The 19,807-nt window shown below is 32.9% G+C and overlaps 2 protein-coding genes across 2 annotated transcripts; one reads left to right on the top strand and one right to left on the bottom strand.

Moving 5' to 3' along the window:
• Positions 1,436-2,454, top strand: LOC109356115 (VQ motif-containing protein 19-like). Its single transcript, XM_019599451.1, has one exon. It carries the CDS (start codon positions 1,466-1,468, stop codon positions 2,174-2,176), a length of 711 nt encoding a protein of 236 aa, XP_019454996.1. The 5' UTR covers positions 1,436-1,465; the 3' UTR covers positions 2,177-2,454.
• LOC109357367 (probable bifunctional methylthioribulose-1-phosphate dehydratase/enolase-phosphatase E1) lies at positions 6,587-13,411 on the bottom strand. Its single transcript, XM_019601291.1, has 12 exons — positions 13,123-13,411; positions 11,358-11,494; positions 10,867-10,962; positions 10,530-10,649; positions 10,276-10,365; positions 9,942-10,118; positions 9,575-9,730; positions 8,973-9,122; positions 8,793-8,894; positions 7,740-7,849; positions 7,543-7,661; positions 6,587-6,961 (listed from the first exon to the last, which is right to left on the bottom strand). Exons 1-12 carry the CDS (start codon positions 13,325-13,327, stop codon positions 6,870-6,872), a joined length of 1,554 nt encoding a protein of 517 aa, XP_019456836.1. The 5' UTR covers positions 13,328-13,411; the 3' UTR covers positions 6,587-6,869.

Raw genomic sequence — 19,807 nt, 5'->3', positions numbered from 1 at the left:
AAGGTGTTGAGCTGTAATTTACTCAAAAGATTAAATATTATAATTAATGCAGTTAGTTTATTAGAAGAGAAAAATATATATACATCAATAATATAAGAGATTTTTTACGGTTAGTACATCATTGATTTTTAAAATACAAGTAATATAAATAAATAATATATTAATTGAAATATAAATATTTTTATTAACCGTCGATAGGTATTACACTTTTATTAGAATAACTATATAATGTCCCATCATTAAAATATTTGCCTTTTGAATCACAAAATAATTATTAATCTTGTAAAGAGTTCCATAAGTTAATACATATTATAATATATAATTGAATAATAATATAAAATACGTTCACTTTATGGTATATATATGTGTCAAAATAATACGTTACACCGCATCCAAATATTATTGAAATGTTTAAATATATTGCCATGTTATGCAATATTTAATTTAAAAAATATTAAAGCCATATGTGTAATATATAATATTTAATTTTAAAAAATATTTGATAATATAGTATAACTAATATATTGGGAGGTATTTTCTTTTTGACAATAACACAAGAGACCAGTATTCACATTTATGCACACATTCTTCTCATCCTCTCACTCATTTTCTCTCAATTTCCATAGTATCCATATATGATCTCACTCTTTTGTGTCATTTTATGTGTCAAAAAATATAATTAACTAAAAAAATATTTAATAATTATAATCTTAATTTAAATAATTTTTTTAACGAATGATGGTACATAAAGTGGTACAAAAAATAGAATAACAAATGTGTTCCACACCCGTCTATCTTCTCTATCTTTCTCTTCATATTTTATTTCTCTCTTAATCCCCTGCTAAATTACAAACGTTAAAGTTCTATTGTTTTTTCATTCTTTGATCTTATGTACTTTGGACAACTTTATAAAGTTTACTTGATTTTAGTTGTTTTTCCATTAGTCTTCTTATTAGTTGATTCTACGTGTCCTTTTGTATATTTCATTTTGCAGTGGAAAAAATGACTTTAGATAAGAAAGTTCACATTTTCAAAGAGATATAAAAAACAATCGAATTAAAAATTATTGACTTATTTTTTTTAGAAGGTAATTATTTTGTACAAAGTTCTACATATAAAAAATGTATACTCAATTCCAAATAATAGAAATACATATTAAAAGATACAATAATGTCTATCAACACGCTAATATAATATAAAATTAAATTGTTAGCATTAAATACTTAACAAAAGAAAGTATCAAACAATGTTAAAAATATATTAAATTCATATATTTAATAATATATTATTAATTACCAATATTAAATACATTACATATACATTGCACCAAAATTAAAATAATAGTATATAATATTGAATAAAACAAAATGAACCCAAAATATACTAGTATATAAAGCAAGAAGAACACAACAAATCAAAGTCACAATAAGCAACACTCTTTCTCTCTTACACATTTCTTTGATCAATGGAAATGATCTCAAAGATTCAACAAAGTGATTCTCCAATGAACCCTCCAAAATGCAGCAATATCAGAAATAGTTTCACCAAAATTCCAACACCACCCTTCACAACAAGGACACCTATACCTTATCTTAGTCCTAGATATGATTCCATCCCTACAACCTTTGTACATGCTGACACATCAACTTTTAAGCAAGTAGTTCAAATGTTAACTGGCTTATCAGAAACAACAACCTTAACAACCAAACAACCACCACCACAACCACCACTACAACCACCACAACAAGGTCATTTTCTACCTTCACCACCACCTTTAAGAAACTTCAATATCCCACCAAAGAAACAAGGTTTCAAGCTGTATGAGAGAAGGAACAATAGCATCCAGAATAGTCTTATGATCAATACCCTTATGCCAAGTTATGCACACAACAACTATGGATTCTCTCAAAGGAAATCAGAGATTATGTCTCCAAGTTTTCTTGATTTTCCTTCTCTTGCTCTTAGTCCAGTTACACCATTATTGAATGGTGACCCTTTTGAAAAGTCTTCACCTTTTTTGAGAAAATCATCATTAGAGGAGGAAAAAGCTATAGCTACAAAAGGGTTTTATCTTCATCCTTCATCAAGAACAATAACTGCTAGAGACTCAAAGCCAAAGCTGTTGCCTCTTTTTCCTGTTACTTCACCTGGAGTTTCAGGATCATCATCTTCTTGAGAAAAGAGATTGTTGTTGTTGCTATGTATAAGGCTATAGTAAAAGTTGTTGATTTGAATTAGTTGTTTTTTTGTACTACCAATGATATCTTCTCACTTTTGGGTTCGGGGTTCGTGATTGCCCTTCCCAACAAGTGTCACTATCAGGAATCGAACCCTTAACCTTTTGGTCATCCTGAGAATCTAGTGGGGCCTTAACCATTAGATTGAATCAAAGAATGGTTACATGAGTTTTGGATGATTTTCAACAAAGTAATAGAGATTGGTCTAATTGTATAAGTGGCAATGTTTTTTTCTTTGTTCTATTGCAGCTATATATTTCATCAATGAAAGAAGGAAAAAAGTCTTTTTCAATGTTCCAATGAATTTTAGTTTTCTCTTCATATTTCATGAGATATTATTTATGGAAATTGTGAGAAAATTCACATCTTAGGAATGATCATAAAGTAGAGTTTTTCGTTTAATTGATTATGATGAATTCAATCAGTAGAAGATCTCTTCAGAGTGTTTAGTTTGATTTTTCACACCAACTACTAGTGAAATTGTGTTCTGAGATGAACAGAATCCAAAGTTAAAGAGAGGTAAAGGAAGATACATTTTCCTAAAAACCATAGTTTTAAATTATGATTACACATACATTGTTTTTAGTGCAATTGCGGAAGATGCGGCTATATTTACGTTACCATAACTGTAATATTGTGACCTCAATTCGGTTACAAAAGTCAATTTTACTAAAAGCATGACCTTATCCTATGTTGTTGTCATCACATAAAGCTGCACCAAGAAGGAGGTGTGTTGATCAAACTCAATTAAGGTTGAGAGGATTCCTCTTATCAGTTTCTTAAGCAACTCAATGGGCAAATATGATGTGTTTTTTTATTTTAATATTTTCTTAACTCATAATGGAAGAGAAAACCATTTATGCATCTAATTTCAAGTTCCATGTACAACAAAGACCATTTCTTTCTTTAAATTGTTCTTAAATTTAGAATATTTAAGCACAATGAGTCAATACCCAACGGTGTTTAAAACTACTGTCTTGGTTATTGCGATTGTAGTCATTGTGGCTGTTGCAGTATGAATTATTTTATGAATAAAAAAATATTTTTGAACTTGATGCAATCTAATGCAGCTCAATACAATTGCATTACAGTCTGATGTGGGCCAAATGCGGACACATTGTGACTGCGTCATTATGCTTCGGTGTATTGCAATATGACGCGGTTGTTGCGGTCGCCACAACCACAATATTACAGTTACATCATGTGATATGATCCGCAAATTGAATCACTGGTACCCAACTTAGACATATTATCAAGGTTTGAAATTGTGGTCACTAATATTGTAGTAATCAATATTGAGAACAAGTGAACAATCAAATAATAAAGAGTACAGAGACAATAGAATAACACAAGAGATACTTGGTAACGAGGTTCGGCCAATTGTACATACGTCCAACATTCAGTCTCATACATTTGATCCTCTCTGTAAGAGTTCTATTTATCCTCTCTGCAACACCATTCTGCTGAGGAGTCTTCTTCACTACAAAGTGCCTTTGAATGCCATGTTCCTCAGAGAATTTCTGAAACTGTGAGTTTTTGTACTCCATACTATTATCTGACCTCATGTATTTGATTTTCCTACCAGTCTGGTTCTCTACCTCTGCCTTCCAAACCTTGAACTTGGCAAAGACTTATGACTTATGCTTCAGAAAATATATCCAGACCTTGCGAGAAAAGTCATCAACGAAGGTAACAAAATACCTAGAACCTCCTAGGGATGGTTCCTGAGTGGGTCCCCATACATCAGTGTAGACTATATGCCTCGAGTCCTGTGTTGGCCAACCTTGAAACTAACTCGTGTCTGTTTCCCAAGCACACAATACTTGCACAAATCTAGCATGCATTTGCTGACTCCCCTCAACAGTCCTTTTTTGCATATTTTTGTTATGCCACACACACTCATATGTCCCAAATGCATGTGCCATAATTTTGTAGCATCATGGTCTGAATTTACTGAGATATCTTCAGCCACTCCAGCAACTCCACATACAACTGTTCTCCCTAACAACTTGTAAGTGTTCCCTATAATCCTTTTACCATTCACCACAGTTAGAGCACATTTGCATACTTGAAGAATATTATTGTCCCCATCAGCTCTATAGCTAAATCCTTTGGCCTACAATGTCCCCAATGAAACCAAATTCTTCTTCAAATCTGGTATGTGTCTAACCTCACTTAACGTCTTCGCTACACCATCATCCATCACAATTCTGATTTATCCCATACCAATAATTCCACGTGCTTTATTATTTCTGAGATACACGAAACCAAAATTGTCTGCCCTATATGTGGTGAACCATTCTCTGTTTGGAGTCATGTGGTGGGAACAACCAGTGTCAAGTATCCACTCATCTGTACTATGATTTAATGATACAGATAGTAGATCAACTTCACTATTGTAACCAGAGTCATCTTTCTGTGCAACATTTGCAGACGTAGATATTCCATCTTTCCCCACCAGCTTGCTAGGACTCTATTCATTGTGACAATCCTTTTTGAAATGCCTAGTCTGTTTGCACTTATATCACTCTACTAGTGTTCTGCCTTTGGAATTTGGTATTTTCCCTTTGGCATGACCTTCTCTGCCTTGTCTCCTCCCACGCGTTTGGCTCCCTTTCACATACAAACCATCACTCTGAGACCCTTCCCCTACATTTCGTCTTCTTTGAGTGTGGGACAGAAGTGCAGATGTTATCTCATCCAATTTGATTAAGTCTTTTCCATACGCCAATGTTGTCACCAAGTGTTCATAGGAATTTGGCAAAGAACACAATAATATTATTGTTTTGTCCTCATCATCAACATTCACATCAAGTTTCTGCAAGTCATTGATCACTTGATTAAAATTGTTGAGATGTTGTTGCAAATCGGTACCTTCCTACATCTTCAGGCCATAGAGTCTCTATTTCAAATACAGTTTATTTGTTAGAGACTTAGACATAAACCGCTTCTCTAATGTCTCCCATACTTTTGTTGACGTCAGATCCATAACATGATACATCACCTCATGTGATAGACAGAGTATGGTTCCTACAACCTTCTCCTTCAACTCTTCCCAATCTAGTTGATCCAAACCATCTGGTTTATTCTCACGCAACGCCTTTGATAGACCTTGTGTAGCCGACATATCCTTAACTCTCCTTTGCCACAATCTGAAATTACCAGTTCCATCGAACTTCCCCACCTCGAATTTGGCACCTGAGTTAAGTGTCATCTAATACCAATTGTTGGGAACAAGCGAATAATCATATAGCAAAGAATACAAAGACAAGAGAATAACACAAGAGATTTGGTAACGAGGTTCGGCTAATTGTGTCTACGTCACCGGGAGCGTTGAGCGGCTACCACTATATATTATTAGATAATTAGGATTAGTGTTTGACTATTCTTCTCCCTTGTTACATTAGGTTTACATAACATAAATATATAGCCCTCTACCCTAACCCCTTTACATCAGCTCTAACCCCTAACCCCTTTACATCAGCCCAAACTCATACCTTGTATTGTTGCTATCTAGATATATGATCATTACACAACAATCACATTTTAACTGTATATTCTTGCAATTATCAACAACTGTGATAAACATAACCTAACTGCAAGATATATGACCTATGTATGTTTTGTTGACCATAAAAGTTGTTTTTAGTATAGGACCTATGTGTATTGATCACATAATAGGAACTATTTATATATGTTGATCATAAAAATTGTTCAAACAAATTTTCCTGAAACTATTTGACAATCAGATGAGTAAGAATTTTTTGTATAGTCATTATTAGTCTGCATACATTGACCAAAATTCTCACCATGGGCATAAAGTTCAAACCACTAAAAAATAAATTTGTGACATTAGAAATAAAACAAATAATATTATTAGAGAAAAAACAAGTATAAGAGATGATGTACTATTTTTTTTTATTGACCAAGGGAATCACTTCATTATATGTGAAGTAAGAAAGTAATCTTTTTTTAAGTGTTACTTATCATCTCGACAATTATCACTTACAAAGATGAAATAGTGCCTCTTCTCTTTGATATAAGGTAAATATCGACACAACGGTAAAGTCGCTACTACATAAAAGAGGTCACATGTTCGTGTCTTGGAAATAGCTTTTCCTCCTGTGAGGGTAAGGTTGCAAACCCTATTAAATAAGAGTCTCGTACATTAAACTACCTATTTTTTATTATTGTTCTAAATTTTAATAAAATTTTCCTAAAATATAATGAGGAAAATGACAAAAAGAGGAGATAAGATAAAGAAAGTGGTTATTTTGTTACAATCATCATGCCAAGAGAAAGTGAGGCAGAAAAGAAACCAGATGTAAATAACAAAAGCAGAGAAAATGTGAAGATGAAGAATTATAACCTAGTGGAGTTGCTATTCACTACATCACTTTTCAGGTACAGTTGCATAAGTGAAAATGTTGGTACTCAAAAACTTGGACTGCCTTAAATCAACAAGAATGTGCCCTATAATACTAATGAAAAAGTGAAGTGAGTATATTCAAATCATATACATCACTTAAACTAGAGAAATTCGCGCAAAATATTACATTATTTCGTTTTAAGAAGTGAATGATAGTACCATGTTAATATCATGAAACGTTTAGCATCATCGACGATGACTCTTTATATCTCCGAGAAGGATTTGATTGTCTTGAACTCGTGATTTTCTGGGAGGGGTGCATTTCCAGGTCGAATAGAAATTATCACCTCCAAACCTGAAACATGGACACATATCAACTAAATAAAGGGCCATATTCATTAACTGAGCCAAAATTGTTGCCGATTTTCTGTTTCGTGTTTCCTCAACCCAGATGGAAGAACTGTATTAATACATTTATGTGCCAATTGAAAAGAAAGGTAACATTTGCAAGAACAACAAACATTGCTATAACTCTCTGTGAAACATTGATTATAGTTCACTTTCATACTATGCCTTAATCCAAAAATTAGTTAAGGGCTTTGGTTTGACTTATATGAGATTCTATGAAACAATTTGCCTCATGCATTGCTACTAAACAAGCAAGACTTCAGGTTTCTGAAGCACCTAGGGCTAGGAGGAATGATGAGCGATAGCTTTGTGCATGAAATTGAATACTTCCCAAAGCAACTATTGTATATGATATTAAAATGTAAGTAAATATAGTAGTGAAGGACTAAACTACTTGTTGGAATATTTCTATAAAACATAAAATAGTATTTGTGTAATGCTCATAAATAAAGGATTTAATACTTTTAAATCGTCGAAGTCTTGAATGAAATATTAATTTTGATGAGGGGTTAAAGCAAAAACTTATACCTGCTGCCTTTGCAGCTGTAGCTTCTTGAAAGATATCAGTGACAAATAAAATATCAGAAGGTTTATCGACACCGAGTGACTCAGAAATATTAACATAACTGTGTGTCTCTTTTTTGTTCCTGCAAATGAGATTTGCATTAATAGCGGCCTTCAATGGACCGGAATCGTCAAGGGGGAAATATCAATATAAACATTACCCCACGGTGGTGTCAAAAAACCCGGATAAGTATTTTCTTAGATCCCCATAATTCGTTTTTCCAAATATTAGCCTTTGCGCCAACCTGCTACCACTAGAGTATATGTATACCTGCAAAGATCAGAAATAACAATTGAAATGCAAACATCAGATAAAGAATGCATACAAAATGTGATTGCTCTATTTGTTTCATTATTGACCAACGGATAATAACAGCTTCCTCACCATCAACAAACTTCGGCTAAGATGAGAGTTAAATAGCTTGTAGATGACAATAAAAGAAATACACGTAATATGATAAATAGGAAGCTTTTGATACATGGACATCAAATATACATAACCATCTCAATAACCAAACATGAAGGTTGAGCTTCCGGAAAATCAGATGTGTGCACCTCTCCTCACAGTTCGGGAGAGTCAGAATCAGAGCATGTGCACAAAAAACAATGTAAGATCAACCAACTATAATAAAATGATAAAACTGTGTAGATAACTAGATATGAGATAATGTGTGTGTAATCAACATTATTCAAAAAACTTGTTGCACACACTTCCTCATGCAAATGAGCTCATATCTTCGCTTACGTGGCAAAATCAGAATGTATATGTGGAAAAACTCAGATGGGACCAGCTCTAATCAAATGAAAAATTCAGTTGTACTCATTTGGTTATTTAGGATTCAGAATTTCAACAGTACCCCGAGAAGAAAGAGTAGCGCGACCAATTAGCGTAAGGAGGTCAGGCAGGCTATGAGTTGAAAGTTCTTCAAGGGAGAGGCACAACAAAGGTTGAATCGTTCGAAATGGGAACTGTTTCTTCAGACCAATTCTTTGTGCCTGGTCCTGAGAAACTTGACAGTAGGCCTATGATAGTTGGGTGGGAGCATGGGTTGGTCAACATGTAACAAGAGAAAAGTAATGATAATGGGAGCATCAGGTTGAAGCATCCAAGATGCGCCAGGGTAAAAATGCAGGAAAATGATAAAAAATAGCTAAATAGAAACTTGACAAGTGAAACAAAAAGAGGTGCAGAACTAAGAATCAGCAAACATTACCTTTATGCCCAAAGCATGCCACTTTTCTAGAGCTTCTGGTAGATCATCAAAAACTATTCCCTCCAATTCATTATTCTCATAACCAGTTTTCCATATATGACCCTGCATAGCTAAAGGTCAGCGTAGTCACAAATATGAATTCAATTGAGAGAAGAATTTGGTAAAAATAGGTTTAAATACTTGCAACTCTTTCAAGGCAGTGATCTTTCTATCAGCTTTAATCATAGCATCCACGTTAGCAACTACGGCAGCGACGACTTCCTCTTTCCCAGCGTCAACTGAGGGAACAGGCACAGCACCTGCAATCCCTTGTTCAAGGTCGCTTTGAATCTGTTATACAATGAAATAGAAGTCAATGGTTCAAATTCGCTGAATCTAACATATACTGAGGAAGTCGGGAAGATAGGCCAGTTCCTGGCTTCCGTACTTCCCTATTATTACCACAGTTTAGTATGAAACTTTAGCTTCTTGTTTATCTCTTTTCACCAGTGACGGTTCACTTTTATTTGACTTTATGCTTCAATAAACCCCAAAAGGAAGTATCACGACTTGAAGAAAAATTTAATGGCATAAACATGACAACCAGTTATGTCATTAGTGCTTTTAATACTCAATGTACAGTGCAGTTAAAAACCACAATCCCATTCTCATCTCCAACATATCATTTCAGTGTTAATACGGCATAACATTTTCTAAAGTACTGTATAGCTGAATGCCTAACCAACAGATTCCTATTGGAGAAATATAAATATATTAACCTTACAGCTCTATAAATATCTTACTTGGGATCGAAGCAACTTGATATCATTCTGAGTATCAAGGGTATCATATGTGGCAGATAGATGCCTCCCAACATTATCACGGGCATATGGGAAGAGAACTTCTGAAACAAATGATATGGGAGTGGTAGTTCCTTCGATGTCAAGAACAATGCAACGCTGCAATCCAAATGGAGATAACGATTAACAATGTAACTTGAAACTATAAGACACAACTACAGGATATGTCAATCATCCTATGAACTCGTCTTTAGCACTATCAGTTTACAAAGGGTAGAGGATCTTGTTGCAGAAATTTGAGGAAACAAAAGTATTAAAAAGTTTCGAGATTTAATGCTTTAAACAAAGGGGGATGATTACGTGAACTTACAGGGAACGGATCAATTTCACCATCTGATTTCCTTGCCTTAACTGAAAGAATTGACTCCCCAGCATGCCTTAGACCCCTTCTTGCACTTTGTATCGGACCATGATCGGGAGTAGACCAGTCCAATCCCATTTGATGAAGTTTTATAGCAGCATCAAAGAGGTAATGGTAACACTCAGTCTGGAAGAAAAATCATCATTTCACAACACCCACACCCCAACAAAAAATAACGCATTTTTCATAGGACTATCATATGTTACAGAACTCCTAAGAAGAAAGTTCAAATATACATCTTGTATTTAATTGGAATCTTCATGTGGACTGTGACAACACAAACCTGAGTTTTAGCACTTATCCATGAGTCTCCCCAAACAAATACCCCGTGGTTGCGAACAAGCACTGCTGTTGTTTTAGGGTAGGCTTCAATCTACAAATTGGGAAGAAAATAAAAAAATAACTCAGCTAACTGAGACATGAGTTTAACAAATTATAAAACAAAAACAAAACAAGAAGGCATGTTAATGGAAATCGTCAAGGGTTCACAACATAGGCATATGATATGTATGCATGTCCATGAGGAAGGAAACATACAGCTTTAGCAAAAGAATCTGTGAGCTCATATTCATAGGCTGTGTTCTCGATTATGGGGATCACAAGTTCATCGTAATAACCATGCCCCTTGATTCCTTTTATCATTTCCATGTGAGTGATCTGCCATTTGTGAAGACAATTAGAAGCAAATGAAAATGGGGTGAGGAAATGAAACATAAGGAAAGACAAACAATGTAAAAGCAGAACATTAATCATTTGAAAAGTACATAAAATTATAAAGATAAGTCCGCTTTTAAGTATTTTGTTTTCTACTAATTCTGCACCACAAGACTCCGAGAGATCACAACAAAAAAAACATTCATCTTCATATACTTACTCGAAATTCCTTTGACAAAGGATTGATCATTGTTACAAGACATGATTCTATCCCATGACTGTGATAAACAGCCCCAGCATCACGCATTTGATATGCCTGGGAAGGAAGAGAAAGGTACATCAATTGCTACTTAACGGAAGAAAAGATAATAAAAATGAAAACCACTTAAGAATCATAACTTTCTAAACTATAGTAACACCTAAAAATCAATTTATTCAATGAGTCAAGCAATTAGTGGAAAACATTAATCAACAAAACAAGTACTATCATAATTCCAAAAGCCAATACTACTGACCATTACTCTACCAAACTGCCACCACTCAGATTCAATGAAAGTATAGTAAAACTTAATAGTGTAAATAAAAACATATCTTAAAATGCTACACACAAAAAATGGGTAGTTGAATTTGAAAAATCAAAAAAGAATATGCATATCAAACTCTTTATCTCTCATATATTACAGTAATTCATAGAGTGTAAACTAACCTTACCTTCATAAAAAGTGGACTACAATCAGAACATTTGGGAGGCTTATGCGGGTATGGTTTGGGAGATGGAGCAGATAAGACTGACGCATCCTGGGATAACACATACATATCCTCTGGTTCCATTCTTTCTTTCTGAACACCTACACATATTGTTTTCATAAAAAAGGAAGAACAAAATGTAGCAATGATCAATACTTAATAGAATTTCATCTTCTCCTGCATTGCTGCACCTAAAACCACCCTAGACTCTTAGATAATATTCATGTGTGTTGAATTGAAATCCAGCAAAATGGAATTGACAAAGTCGCAAGATCACAAGGTAACACAAACCCTGAGCTTGGATATGCATTCACAGCATAGAAAGCAGACAAACAAAGTGGTTCTAAGCACCAAATGTAATGAAAACCCAGAAACCAACCAACTCAAAATCACAAGAAAACACACAATCTGAGCTTGATATGCATACAAGGACATCAAAGCACACAGACAAAGAAGCTATAAGTATGAGAACTAATCCACACCCAGAAGCCAACCAACCCAAAATCTCAACAAAAAAAATAACAAAATCCGAGATTAATCAAAATCTGAACATCTGATATAAAAAAGGAAAATCTAGAGGAAGCAATCATCAATACATGGTAGAATTTCATCTTCTCCTGTTCCTAAAAGCTAAAACCATCATAAGTTCTAACTAATAACCACGCTGAATTGAAATAATTGGCAGTCACAAAATTATATGATCATGAGAAACCACAAAATATGTGCTTTGATAAGCATTGGCAGCAATCAAAGCACACATACAAAGAGGTTACAGGTACAAAAATAAACCAACAACCAAAAGAAACGCAAATTTTATATGCATACACAGAAATTAAATCACTAACAAAAACGCAAACAAAAACAGACCCGTGTTTAGGGAAAACTCAAAGGTCGCAATACTGAAAAGCTTTTAATTGAGTTCCTAAACTTTTGAAAATTTGTAACTAAGTATTTCATACCCATCTCCGTTAGATTCCATTAAGTTTTTGTTCTGGATCTCTAAACTTAAGTAATCTATCCACTCAAGCATTTTCGAGTCCATGAACTTTGTAGCTAAAGTCAAATAATTCACTTCACCTATTAGGAAAATTCATAAACTTAACGGAACCTTGATTAAAGAACTTAACAGAACCCTAATGTATGAGAGACTGCATTACAATATCTATAAGCTTACGAACCCAATTAAAAATAAACTAGTATACAGGCCTATTTGAATATTGCCAAAAAGTTCCGGCACGCTAATTGAGTAATTAAACAGCACACCCAGAAAACACATAACCATTCTTTTAAATTGTGGCTGTGGTTAAGATTACTGCGAAAAAATGTGACAGATGCAGCCACTATTGTGATGACAGTCTAAAAACTCAATATTGCACCCACGATTACGGGAGTGCAATTTTTCTGGTATAACAAGTGTACCCCCAGCCTACGTGTAAGGAACTAATTCTTATCGAAGTGTGTGACTACATCTTCCAACAAATGTCGCTTATAGAAATAGAACCATTGACCTTTTGGTCTATAAGAGATCCAGCTAGACCTTAACCGCTAAAGTCTAAACCAACGTCTTGTTGATTGCCGGAGTGCAATTTAAAACACTGCAACCAACCCAAAAAATCTAAACTTGACATGCATAGAGAAAAATCGAAGCATATATAAAAAAGGGTACAAGTGTATAAGTATAAAAAGTAACGCAGAGAAAGAAAAGAAAGGTGGGTGTTGATGAATTTACCAGAAGGGGCCATTAGTATAATCTGATGAGGCTTAGGAATGGAATCATCGTGGACCTTGACTGTGATGCTGCCACCTGTCCCAGAGACCCATCCAAGGGTGTAGAATTGGCGACACAGTTCAGCCATTAAAGCTTTGGTTTCCTTCACTGCTTTCCCTTCAAGGTATGCCTGTGATACCTGAAATCCGTTCAGAGAAACTGCCATGATTGATGGATTCTAGAGAGAGAGAAAGAGGGAATTGAGCTTGATATGTAAGCTTTGTGAATGAGAATGGAATACGTGAGTTGAGAGTGGAATAGAATCGGATAAATGTGTAAAATACCATTTTGACCCTCATTTGCTCTATGGTCGGGGTGAGCATTAGTCGGGTAGGTTTGTCAATTCTCGACCCTAAATATTGGTAGTGTTATTCTTTTGAACTTGGACTCAGTCCTAAACTCAAAGCTAATGCAACACTAAATATTGACTGCGATAACATTTGAACCTGAACCTAGAAATATAATACATATTTCTTTAGATAAAGTCTTCTCAATATTTTACTTATTATTATAGATATATAATTTGACATAATATATGTATATATATTGTTAACTATATATATGATAAAAAATAGAGAATCAGTGATATTTTTGACCAAGTAGAGACACATACAAACACGATAAGTGACTGACCATGAGACGAGTTGGAACGAGTCATGTTTGTCCCCTACCGGTACTAAATATTGTCAAAGCCTAATTTTTAAACATGAACTCGTCCCAAAACTGGTGAGACCCAATACTATTTGGACTCAATCATGATAAAACCAAATCGGGTAAGCGGGTAGGATCAATGCCCTATTCACCCTTACTTTATGGTATTAAGAAAATTTGGAAAATTCAAAATGGATTCAAAAACATCAAATTAGTTCTTTTAATATTTGTATTACTAATTTTGGAGATTTTAGTCTCTCTATTAGACAATATTTGGTTTTGAATACATTTCACAGTCTTTGAGTATTAATTTTGATTTTAAATTTTTTAGAGATGACACACTCAAAAGTTTATAAGGAGCAAAGTAAATATAGAAAAAAAGTTTTTAATCATAAGTTACAAATACAACAATCGATCAAAGTGTTGTAATATGGGTGAGCACGTAGTTAGACCGGGTAATGTTTTTCTCTTATCTGGTTCTAAATGTTGGTTAAATCATTTTTTTGAACCCAAACTTCACCCTAGATCCAGACCGAATCTAATCTAACCCTATTGTCAACTAGGTCCGCCTTTGAACTCGACTCAAACTCGATTAAATATAATGCATACTCATTTTAGATAGTCTTTTCACTATTATTTGTTATTATGGATATGTAATATGACATATAAAATGATATGTATATATATTGTTAATCATGTATATGTGATGAAAAATTATAGCAATGATAGTTTCGACCAAGGAGGTATCATTATTCTCTACACAGTTGAATAAAGACACATACAAACATGATGAGTGAGTAACCATGGAATGAGATAGGTCGTGTCATGCTTGTTGTAAGATTGAGATTGCAACTAAGAGGGAGAATGAATTAGTTGACTAGAAATTATGACCACTTTTTCTGCAAAATGAAAGAGTTAAAATGCAGCAAATAATATTGCAGAAAATAAACAAGAATAAATCAAAGAGGTAAGAGAGAAGAGAGTACACAACGATTTTATAGTGGTTCACCTTCTTGTCCACCGAAGGCTATGTCCAGTACTCTTGCACCACAAGAGATTTTCCACTAAATATTATGAGTTATAATTACAATATCTCACATCGAGATCTCTATGTACATTACACACTCACTAATACTTATACTCTTGGAAAATACATTTCCAAGTAACTCTATCCCCTTTCTATTCACACGATTGTGAAAGAAAGTAATTACAATTAATGAAGAATTACAATAATGGCTTGGATTGCCTTTACAAGTATGAAATATAATAACACTTGCAATCCAATCAACTCTTTTGTATACTTAGTAATAATGCTCTTTAAGTTTACAAAACTTTAAAACACTTTACTTCAAGCAACTCAGAAAAATAGCTTTGAAAGTTTGAGTTTAAGTTGCTAGAAGTGCATAAAACTATTTCAAAAAAGTATAGGAAAGTTGTGAGAGAAGTGTAAAAGAGTTATGAAAGAGTTGTTTTTTATTGTGAGTTGTAATACCTTTAAATAGGCTTTCCAATCAGTCGTTGTGCCTTTATGAAAGAGTATGAGTTGTTTGGGATGAAGATATTTTGTTTGGGATGAAAACCCTTGAGTTTCAAATCTGAAAAACTGATGCAACAACTCTCATTAACCAATTACAGTAAGTGAGTAATTTTTTACCCAAACAGACGTTTTGAAAAATTACATTGAGTAATTGGTTAGTCACTTAAGTATGTCTCACACTAATCACAACATAGTGAAAAACAAAACAAAAAGACGAATGTTTATTTTTTAATTGATATAACATGTTTTCATTTTAAAGGTCTTTATGACAATAAATCATTGTTCATAACTAAGAGCTTGCCATGATACTACCATTTATGAGTTTGACTCCTCTCATGTACTCGAGAGGCCAGTACTGAGAGGAGATAATGCCACGTGTCTAAAAAAATCAATGGTCTAGATTTAAAATTAATATTTAATTTTAAAAAATTACAAAAATAAATCAAATATAGAAATTGGATGAAGGATGAGGGAGAAAACCTTTTCACCATTGCATTCATTCCTCAGGGGTTGTTGTTGTTGTACAACCACTTCCACATCCCTTCTCACCAGTACTACCACTTCTTCTTCGGCGAGTCACTATCTCCTACATATTCATATTCAGTGTAATGACTTGGTTGCTTTGCATATATTTCAATTTGTTAAGTGCACATAAATTTAGTTCTTCCACAGTGAGTCACTATCTCCTCCACTCCTTTATGTTCCCCTCCATAAATTTTAGTTCAAAATATAGATTTAACTTCAAAATATTCATTCTGGATTTGTCTAATTTAGTGCACGTAAATAGGGGTGTAAAAATTCGGTTCGGTTTGGTTTTTGGTACATTTTAGTGACCAAACCGATCAAAAATATATGGTTCGGTTCCGCTCAATTAACCGCAACTTTAACTATAAGAACCGAACCGAACCGCTCTTGAATGGTTCGGTTCGGTTCCACGGTTTTTACATTTACTTTTTATAAAAAAAATATTTCATCAATTGAAAATTCAAAATGTATTAAATCAAAATGTGTTGCAAGAGATATTGTTTATCATAAAATGATAAATGTTACTACTATTATTATAGAAAATTATGAATCATATCTAACAATACACTTGATGATTAGTAACATATATATCAATTAGTAAAATATATGGTAATTATATTTATAACCTTACATTTCATAATTAGTAACACATGTAACAATACATGTATAACAATATATGATATATGTTGGTTTCAAACTCAATATCCCAAAAATTGAAAAATATGTTCCAAATCATAAGACATTAGGAAACATTTTAGTAACTAATAACATATATAATACTAATTTAATAACAATTTAGTAACATATGTAATACTACAATTCACACAAAAATTGATAATTTAAGCTAGAAAAATGGTTGAAGAATTTAAACAATAATAAAAATATTATTTCTTAATCCCTAGTATATATTTCTTTAATATGCGGTTCGGTTCTAACGGTTCCTAAATTTCTAAAACCATAAACCGAACCGAATATAAACGGTTCCTTAAAAAAATAACCGAACCGAACCGCGAAACCGAACCGAACTACATTTTGCGGTTTGGTTTAGTTCGTTTCCATCGGTTTCGCGGTTTAAACCGGAACCGCTTACACCCCTACACGTAAACATGTTTTCTTGTGTGCACCATATGTTTGACAAAATGTTTTAATAAAAGTGAGTTATGTGTTTGAGAAAATGACTACAAAGCTTCTATTACATATCATAACAATGAATATAGAGGAGGTAGTGACTCTCCGAAGAAGAAGTGGTGGTGAGAAGGAATATGGAGGTGGTTGTGCAACAACAACGCCTGAGGAATGAATGCAATGGTGAAAATGTTTTCTCCCTCTTCCTTCAACTCGTTTCTGTGTTTGATTTATTTTTGTAATTTTTTAAAATTAAATCAATATTAATTTTAAATTTGGAGTTATGAACTATTGATTTTTTTAGACACATAACATTATCCCTCTCCAGTACATGAGAGGAGCCAGACTCACCATTTATGAAGTGAAACCCCACTGCCATATATTATACTTGGGATTGTCCTTTCCATGTTGAAGCTCCTCATATGCTATTACTTTAGTTAGCAACAAGAACCGGCTGCAGAACATTGGCATATAGTATATACTTAGTTCTTATAACTTCTTTTAACTAAGCAAATGCCAAATTATGCATATTGGAAACATGTCAAATCAGAACAAGCAGTGGCGGATCTTGAACAAAATTTTAGAGGGGACAATAATATTTAATTACAATCAATTAAATAAATAGAAAAAAATTCAAATTTAAATAACTAACGATACCAAAAGTAAAATATTGTCATTGACATATTAACCTAATCTTATTGCTCGTTGAAAGTCACACGATAGAAATTTTGGACAAAATATATATATCATCAATGCATAGATAATATCTTTCATCACGTGTAAAATCATTATGAAGTCATATTATTATGAGCAGTCACCAAAATCTAAACATGCAAGGGAACTTGATTCATTATATATAATTTTTTGAATGACTACACAAGTTGCACTATATTTATTTATCTAGCCACAAATTAAAAAAATATATGAGCTTTCACTGGTATCTCGATAAAGATATCATTTGGGTGTAGGTAAAAAAAGTATATTTGCTCCAAAAAGTTTGTATTTCTATGTGTCACATTTTATAATTTGAAAGTTTAATAATCAAATATCTTTTTAGCCAAACGTACTAAGTGACACATGAAATAACACATTATGTATGACAACAAATATGTTTAAGTAGAGTAAAAATTAAAAAAATATTTTAAGAAAAATAAAGAGAAAAAATCCGGGGGGCAGCTGCCCCCACCTGCCCCTTCCATGCTCCGCCCCTGAGAACAAGAATCTGATATCAATTAGATTTCATAGAATAATATAAAATATTAGTTTTTATTTTTGTAATTTTCTTTTTTAGTTAAATAACATTTTTTAATGGATAAGAAAACAAAGTGAGACAATAATTAAACATGTGATTCCCAATCATCGAACCATAGGTCAAGGAAGGCAAAGGAGGCTGAGATGGGAGAAGTAGTGTTTGCTACCGTCCATGAATTTAATGAACAAGAGATATCTATTTTGGGTATTGGATTCTCTCTAATATTGATTGAAGAGTTCAACACTAAAATGTGAAGTGTAAATTATTTGATGACTTATAATTTTTTATTTAAAATTATTTAATGTTTACCCAGTTATTTTTTTAATAACATATGTTATCATTTATACAATATTGGATTATCTATTAAGGGTGTAAGTAGACCAAATTTTACTTTAAACAGACCGAACTTATATAGTATATATGAGTCTCAACTTGATTTGTTAGTCTCTTTAAAAAGTTCAAATTATAGGTTTGACATATTTAAATATCTGGTCTGACCTCTTAGTCTGTCTAAAAGTCTGACATACTATATTGTCATGAAATAGGTCATCATATTTATATTTAAATGAGGAAGGGGATCCACTTACTCCAAGAGTAAGCGTAAAAAACTTACTTCACATCTTAATCATCCATTCTTGAGAAATTTAATGGTTTAGATATAATAACTAATTCAAATAATTGAATTTTCAAAGAATGAATGACTAGAATGTGGAGTAAGTTTTTCCACTTATTCTCGGAGTAAGTGGATCCATTCCTTTTAAATGAACTAATAGATCTATTTTTGACTAGATCCATCTAACTCTAATAATTAAAATATATTTTTGTATTTATTTTTTATATTAAAATTATATATATAATAATATTACTTATATTAAACTATTATAATTTCAATATTGTTATATAATATAACTAAATAGGTCGACTTATTAGGTTAGGTTTTTAAATGACCTGTTAAGTTAAATAAGTTTTTTAAAAAGTTTAGTCTAACCTGATCAATTATAAGTCAAATAATAAGTTCATGATAGATGGTCTGACGTGTTTCTACTCTTATTGTCTCGTACCCAAAGATGAAAATTGCTGGGAGGTGACAGATTCAGCCTACACATACATTCCTTCATCTCCACGTGGATGTCCATCACAAGTGTCATCCAAAGCAATAGAATGAGTTGACACGTGCTGAATCTCAAATTTTCATGACTCATACCTGTAGTTTGTTCCACCGTGCCACTTACTTCGAGAAATTATATCAGATGTATGAATGATTTAAAATTAAAAAAATTATTTTATCTAATCAGATAGATGTGATTAAGACAATTAATCCAAAAGATATCACAATTATTTAAATGAGTGAGTGAAATAAATGATTAGAGAGAAAAAGAGAAATTTTTAATAACTTTTAAGTTTTACCTATTTTGTTAATTAGACTTACAAAAAATGAATGAAAAAGATTGAATGTAACTCGTGTAACTTAAGAATGAGGGTAAACAATCCCTTGTTTATTTTTATTTTTATTATAAAAGCTTAGTTAAGGCCTTGATACATTTCAAATGAAAAGA

Source organism: Lupinus angustifolius, chromosome LG09 (genome assembly GCF_001865875.1).
Source record: "Lupinus angustifolius cultivar Tanjil chromosome LG09, LupAngTanjil_v1.0, whole genome shotgun sequence".
Lineage (NCBI taxonomy): Eukaryota > Viridiplantae > Streptophyta > Magnoliopsida > Fabales > Fabaceae > Lupinus > Lupinus angustifolius.
This window is presented reverse-complemented; position numbering and strand designations above follow the sequence as displayed.

What these genes read in the sequence shown, in the direction of transcription:
- LOC109357367 (XM_019601291.1), bottom strand. Translation starts at nt 13,327, where the DNA reads ATGGCAGTTTCTCTGAACGGATTTCAGGTATCACAGGCATACCTTGAA. An exon ending in GGATAAGTGCTAAAACTCAG is followed by an intron (nt 10,119 to 10,275) that starts GTTTGTGTTGTC and finishes TTTTTCTTCCAG; the next exon opens with ACTGAGTGTTACCATTACCT. An exon ending in TTTTTTGACACCACCGTGGG is followed by an intron (nt 7,662 to 7,739) that starts GTAATGTTTATA and finishes TCTCATTTGCAG; the next exon opens with GAACAAAAAAGAGACACACA.
- LOC109356115 (XM_019599451.1), top strand. Translation starts at nt 1,466, where the DNA reads ATGGAAATGATCTCAAAGATTCAACAAAGTGATTCTCCAATGAACCCT.